The following is a 7683-nucleotide window of genomic DNA, read 5'->3' on the forward strand; positions in this document are numbered from 1 at the left end:
TCCCACAGACGGCGCCAATTGTAGGGACTCAATTTGGATTGACCCTGAATATGACTGAGTTTTCAGCCCAATAAGCCCAAACAATAAATTTATAGAGAGTGGGTTAAAGGTTTAGGCGCTGGCCGTCGTTCATCAAGCATGAACTTTTATTTATAAAAAGATACTTAGATTTTCTATACAACTGGGAGGAGGCTCCTCGGCCCATGGCTGAGGAAGCCTTTTTCTTCTCTTTTTTCCTCCTCCTTTTCTTACTCTACTTGCTTTCCTTATATAGTCTTCATCTTCCTATCTCCTTATTCCATCTGTTGATCATTCATTTGCCTCTCTTCTGGTCGTCCGTCCCATCAGATGCCTTATCAGTACTCGAGTGGTTCACTCTGATCAACGTTGCCCTGCTAAGGGGTTATATCCCCATTAATGTGGCCAGAGGGGTTAGGTGAATGCATTAAATGCGAGGGTGACAGCTTACTTTGGGCCTGGTCTTTCTCGAAAATCACCCTTGTCAGGCCGAGGATGAAGAGGTCCTCGGCGTGGATTGGGAAAAGAGGCTTTCCTCAATTTAGCATTGAATAGTCAGTGTTCCTCGGCATGGGCCTTGGGCCTGCTACCCGATGGGCCGAGGCTATCAGGCCCACGGGCCCCACAATGATAAACTCTCTAAACTTTATCCCAAGTGCATTAAGCATATCTAGTCCAATAGATATACAATTTTGAGATTTTATGGTAACTTTTTATATTTTAAAATGATATCTTAACTTTACTACCATAAAAAGAAAAAAGAAAAAAAAAAAGAATTTAATGAATGTAGATCCTATCCTAGTATTCCACAATTCATATTCATATTTATATTTCAACAAGTTCTTATTAAAATGGTAGGTCTATGTGTAAGTGATGATTAACCACTTATTGTTGTGGCTCTCTGCCTCGTCACCAATCATACTCTATCACTGCACAGTTGTAGCAAAAAGTTGTGAAAATTTTGTGGTCCTAAACTGTTTCATAGCAAAATTTGGGATAATAATAATAATAATAATAATAATAATAATAATATTATTATTATTATTATTATTATTATTTGGGAATCTAAAATTATTGTTAAAACTCTGTATTGAAATTTTAAGAATTGAAATAATGTCCTTTTTTGATGTAAAATAGCAACATTTTTAGTGTTGAAATTGTGTTTTAAAAAAATAATTTAAAGAAATATATTAGATTCCAAATAACTTCATAATCATGCTAATTTAAATAATTATTTTAAGCTGAAATATAAAAACACTCATTTAGAATTTCAATTCTTTCTTATAACTTCCTAAGGTTTCTATATTTTCTAAATCGACTTTGGGACTAATTTTGTTAACTCCTATGGATAAAAAAAATCATGTGATTATCACATGACTAGTTTAAGAAAATTCATCAATTGATTCATGTTATGTGATGGTTACATGATTTTTTTGTCCATAAGTGCTAATGGAAGTAAGTATTGGAGGTCAATTTGACGGATATGAAAACCCCATGAATTAAAAAGAAGAATTAAAACTTCAAGGAGTGTTTTTGCAACTAGCTCAAAACCTAGAAGATGTTTTTATAGTTATGCTATTATTTTTTTAAAAAAAGAAATTAAAGTTTTCAAATTAACCAATTGTCTTGATTTCTAGTTGGAACAAGTTTGACTCCAAATACATTTGAAACTATTTTACTTCAACATATTATGTAGCAACTAAAGAGACTATTCAACTTAGAACCAATAAGAATAAATCCAAAGTGGCAAGTTGTTACGGGTGGGCAAAACTGTAATTTTAAATTGTGAATTCAAATTAGAACCAATAACAACTTAACACCTATGATTTGTTGTGAAAGTGTTGTGTAAATATTGTGGATTTAGCACTTCCCTTTAAAAATACTCAACATAATAAAAAAATAGCTAAACATGAAGTTTTAAAAAGTAAGAGACACTATAATTTAGCAATAAGAGTTGAAAAATGTAGTTTTAACTTTCAAATAGGAATGGAAGGCAGCAGATGTGGAGCACGTTATGGAAGCAAAAAATACCTGGGAAAATAAAAATCTTTGGCTTGAGGGCGTGCCATGATATCCTTCCCATATGGATGAATCTAGCAAAGTGCAAAGTTGTTCCGAAAAACTTGTGTCACTGCTGTCAGAGGGAACCTGAGGATGCTGTTCATGCTATATGGGGGTGTGGAGTAGCCCAAGATGTTTGGGCAAGAAGCCTCACCGTGTTGCAGAAAGTTCAGACTAACCAATTTGATTTTATGCAACTTTTTGAATCTTTGGCAGATAGGTTATCTACAATAGAGATAAAGCTCTTCCTTGTTCAAGCTTGACTCATATGGAATCATAGGAACGTGGTTGTACATGTAGGACATATGAAGGACCCACGGTGCTTGAATAATAGAGCAGTTGAACTAATAGAAGAATATAAGAAAGCTCAAGCAAATATTGTTGTCTCAAATGCAGCACCAGGAAGTAGTAGCTACTGGCAGCCCCTTGCGCAAGATGTCTACAAATTGAATTTTGATGCAGCGGTATTCTTGGACTTCAACTATTCTGGTGTTGGCGCAATAATTAGAAATCATGCAAGTGAGGTGATGACTAGTATGTCAGCAAAGGGAGAATATGTGCACAACAGCGATGAAGTAGAAGCATTGGCATGTCACAAAGCCTTGGAATTTGCTATGGAAGTTGGATTCTCAAACCTGGTAATTGAGGGAGATAATTCAAATGTCATGAGAGCAATTTCGGCATCTGCAGTAAATAATTCCTTATATGGACATATAGTAGATGACATTAGATTTTTTTTTTTTTTTTTTTGGATGGTAGTCTGTTGTTCTTAGCTGTGTAAAAAGGGAAGGGAACATGGTGGCTCATTCCTTAGCTAGATTTGCTAGGAACATTGTGGATGATATGTATTGGATAGAGGATGAGCCCCCAAGTGTTGTAGATGCTTTGCATTATGACCGTTTACATATTAATGAATGAGTGAATCGTTCGTCTTCAAAAAAAAAAAAAAAATTCAAATATATTTGGAGTCAAACTTTATCTTTTCTTTTATTAAAAAAAAAAGAGAAAAAAAAACTTTATTTTCACTTCAATAGTTGTTTAAGGGGGAAAAAAAAGGTTCGAGTGGCAAAGTTAATTATATACAGTAATTATCTATCAAAATATGCAATTACTAGATAATTTAGTCCTCTCTTCATTTCGGGTGGGCAACAATTTCGGTGGTTTCATTGCATAAACAAATGTTGAGCGTAATTGGTAATTACACAGCATATCCACCCAAGCAAATGAGTGGGATCCTTCCTTGTATCTGAGGATGGCAATTTTTTCCTGCCTGCTTTACCAACCCCTCCCTGTTTCGCCTCGTGCGGGTTTTTCCGCCCCATAAAGGTGATGGGGTAAGATTTTAGCCCTGCCCCGCCCCTCTATGTCCTCACCCCGCCTCGCATTTCTAAGGGTTATAATTGTAAATTTTTCATACCCTAAAACTCTACTATTTAAACAAACATATTAATATTAGCTTATTTTATTCTATTCAATGTGGTTCTCTGCCTTTATTTTGTTATATGTTATACTATGAGATTTTTTTTATTTTTATTTTTTATGATTGTTTTGTTAAACACTTAGATATATTATTCAATTTTTTTCTAAAAACTGATTTGATTTGATGGGATAAATTTAGTTGTAATTTTAAGTATATTTTTATTAATAAAATAAATTTATTAAAAAATTATACTACCGGTAAAACAAATTAACAAAAAATAAAGTTTTACGGAGAAGGACAAGACTTCACGGGGCTAAGGGGTGGAAATGAGTCGAGAAAGTTTTCTTAGTAATGTGGAACGGAGCGAAACCTCCAAATAGTTTTTTTTTTTTTTTTGGTAAAAACCTCCAAATAGTTTCCTTCTATTTAGTCCTACCTTCACCGACGACGACAAACAGACTCACTTTCCAGTCCCACTTCCTACTTTGCACCAAAAAGAGACCCGTGACTCGGTCAGAAAGAGAGCCCGTGAACCCAATTTTCTAATTTTACTTTTTGTTTTCCCCCTATCTGTATTCAACTACTGTTTTCTAATCTATATCCCAATTCCATATCCAAATCAAATCAGCCAACATCACCCATTCACCCATACCCATACTCACTATATATATATAATGACAATCTCAATCATTCATCCCAGAAAACCCAGAAAACCCATTTTCACTTTATTATCAAAAAAATCATCTACTTTACTTCTCATCACCATGTCCACTCTCTTCTTCCTTTCCCTCCTCTCTCTCGTCCTCTTCTTCTCTCTTTCCTCCGCCTCTCGCCACCACCACTCTTCCCCCACAGCCAAACCCAAACCCACACCCACACCCACACCCACACCCAGTTCTTTGATTCAACAAGTCTGTAAAGCCACTCGCTTCCCCGATCAATGCGTGAGCTCCTTATCCCAATCCAAACAACTCCCTGCAGATCCAACACCTCTCCAGCTCATCTACTCATCAATCTCTGTCTCCTCTGATAATCTCCGTACAGCCCAATCAATGGTCAAGTCCATCCTAGCCTCCGCCTCAGGGAGCCAAAACCGCACAACCGCCGCGACCAACTGTCTTGAAGTTCTTGACAATGCACAGTACCGGATCTCTATCACCACCAACGACGCCCTTCCACAAGGCAACCTCAAAAATGCTAGAGCTTGGATGAGCTCTTCTCTTCTCTCCCAATACGATTGCTGGTCAGCTCTCAAGTACGCAAACGACACGAGCTTGACAAATGAGACGATGTCGTTTTTGGACTCGCTAACCCACTTGACGAGCAACGCGCTGAGCCTGTTGTTTTCGTACGATAATTTCGGAAACAACACCGCTTCGTGGGTTCCAGCGAGGACCGAACGTGATGGGTTTTGGGAGGCGATGGGGAAGTCCGGTGGCGGTGGTGGGTTTAAAGGTGGGGTTCCGACGGACTTGAAGGCGGACGTGACGGTGAGTAAGGACGGAAGTGGGTCTTATAAGACGGTGCAGGAGGCGGTGAACGCAGCGCCGGCGAACGGTGGTGGGAAGAGGTTTGTGATAAGAATAAAGGCAGGGGTGTATGAAGAGACGGTCAGAATTCCGTTGGAGAAGAAGAATGTCGTGATTTTGGGAGATGGGATTGGTAAAACGGTCATTACTGGGTCTTTGAATGTGGGCCAGCCTGGGATTTCTACCTACAATACGGCTACAGTTGGTAAGTTACTTTTTCAATGCATTTCTACTCTATACTCTATAAATTATTTTTTGAAAGGGTTTTAGACTAATAATAGGAATTAGACTAATCTAACTAATAATGGATTTGAAGACGTAAAGTAAATGTATTTTTTTTTTATGGATAGAGAATGAAATAGTTTGACAGAAAAAATAAAATAGTACAGACCAAAAAGAGGAATTAAAAAAAAAAAAAAGGGAAAAAGAACTTTGATGGTAGGTATCATTGAAACAGGAGTAATATGGAAGTGAAGAACAGGCTGTGTAGGACTAGTATTAGTCTAGTCTAACTAATTCTTATGCATAGCGTATTGACTATTGACACCTATCAAAGTATTGACTATTGAGTGAGGAAATGTAGAATAGGCAGTTCCACATCGACATCCACTACTGCATCTGCATGTGGGGATGGCCCATTATTCCCAGGCGTGAGTGAGTCAACAATACCACATGGGTTGGTCGACGTCTATATCTACTTCCACTCAAGTACCTAATCCTAAATCCACTGTCAATCATCACGCCTAACTTTTACTTTTTTTTCTTCTGCTAAATTACTAATTAACCCTTTTAACTTTTCTTTGTTATTAATTCAGTCATTCAAACTTTTTTCTTTCCCTTTCATTTCAATCTTTCAAAGTAAACAGTTTTCAATTAAGCGGTATCCAAGCGTCCAATCTTGCAATTGGTTTTTACTTTTTAGTATCTTTCATGTTCTAAAACAGCATCGTTTTGGACAAAAGTTGATAAAAGAACTACTACACTGAAACGAATGAAATATTTTAACGGAAGTTAAAACACTGAAACGAAATAGATGAAACCTAAATAATTGAACTGAAAACATGTCCAAGTTTCAATTTGTAATTGGTAAGATAGCCTTATATATATACATATATATATATATATATGTTTTTGTTTTATTGAATAAATTATTGAGTTTTTAGCCGTTGTATTTCTAACCAATAATTTTAACTGAATAAATGAAAGACCCGAAGTTATATTTTGTTTTGGGTGACATTTACAAGCACAAATCCATCCATTCATGTGAAGCTTATTTCGAAACCAAAGTGCTTGTGAAATGATTTTCTCTCTTTTTTTTTTTTTTTTTAATAGGTAAAATTAGGGAGTAAAATTGTGAAATGATTATAGTTAAATGGTTACTTGCAACTTGCAAGACACTGGTGAGAGCTAAAAATGCAAATGATATCCTTCTTTGAAGGGGAAGAATTAATTGAGTCCAAAAAATGTAAATGTGAGGAAGCAGTTATATTGAGTTTGCTTTGTTAATCACTACTTGTTGTTCTAATGCTTTAATCATCCATTCCTGGGCAGCTGTTCTTGGAGATGGATTCATGGCTAGTGGTCTCACAATCCAGAACACAGCCGGTCCTGATGCCCACCAAGCAGTAGCCTTCAGATCAGGCAGTGATTTATCTGTCATTGAAAACTGTGAATTCCTAGGCAATCAGGATACTCTCTATGCTCAGTCACTACGCCAATTCTACAAATCATGCCGGATTCAAGGCAACGTGGATTTTATTTTTGGAAACTCGGCGTCTTTTTTCCAAGACTGCCAGATCTTAGTTGCTCCTCGGCAAATTAAACCAGAAAAAGGCTCGACTAATGCCATCACTGCACATGGCAGAACAGATCCTGGCCAGTCAACAGGTTTTGTTTTTCAAAATTGTTTGATTAATGGCACCGAGGAATATATGAAATTGTACCATAGCAATCCCAAAGTACACAAGAATTTCTTGGGGAGGCCATGGAAGGAGTACTCCAGGACAGTTTTCATACAGTGCAACATAGAAGCTCTTGTTTCACCACTAGGTTGGCTGCCATGGAGTGGCAATTTTGCGTTGAAAACGCTTTATTATGGGGAATCTGGGAATTCCGGATCAGGTTCAACTACGTCCCAAAGGGTAACTTGGAGTAGTCAGATCCCTGCACAACACATTGACACATATTCAGTTGAGAATTTCATTCAAGGAAATCAGTGGATTCCACTATCCAAATAGTTAGCTAGTCATTTTTTTTGTTGTTGTTGATAAGATTAGCTAGTAATATGTCATAAGAGAGACTTTTGAGCTTGTTTTATTTAAAAATTAAACCTTATATTATAATGTCAAGTGATAAATTTGCTTAAATGAAATTTATTTAAAATGTTGAAGTTTAAAGGAAACTTACTCAAACTTTAAGGTTTTAATAAATTATATGAAACTAGTATAAGATTTAAATGAAATGTTTTTAGAAGCTTTCGATAGGAAAGAATCAATTTCAGTATACTTCAAATATAAAAAGGCTATTGAATTTTTGTTATATATTATTGTGGTCGCCTAGGCCACAATGATGAAGCATGTGTTGAATGGCTAATATGTAATGAGAAGAGTAGGAAGGGCAACTTCATGGTGCAAGGTTGAGGGCTTTGCCTATTCA

The 7683-nt window shown here is 36.4% G+C and overlaps 1 protein-coding gene across 1 annotated transcript; it reads left to right on the top strand.

Moving 5' to 3' along the window:
* Nucleotides 1-3952: 3952 nt before the first annotated feature.
* Nucleotides 3953-7417, top strand: LOC111992852 (probable pectinesterase/pectinesterase inhibitor 51). Its single transcript, XM_024024702.2, has 2 exons — nucleotides 3953-5233; nucleotides 6580-7417. Exons 1-2 carry the CDS (start codon nucleotides 4174-4176, stop codon nucleotides 7263-7265), a joined length of 1746 nt encoding a protein of 581 aa, XP_023880470.2. The 5' UTR covers nucleotides 3953-4173; the 3' UTR covers nucleotides 7266-7417.
* Nucleotides 7418-7683: the final 266 nt, after the last annotated feature.

Source organism: Quercus suber, unplaced genomic scaffold (assembly GCF_002906115.3).
Source record: "Quercus suber isolate HL8 unplaced genomic scaffold, Cork oak 2.0 scaffold_125, whole genome shotgun sequence".
In the NCBI taxonomy this organism is placed as follows: Eukaryota; Viridiplantae; Streptophyta; class Magnoliopsida; order Fagales; family Fagaceae; genus Quercus; species Quercus suber.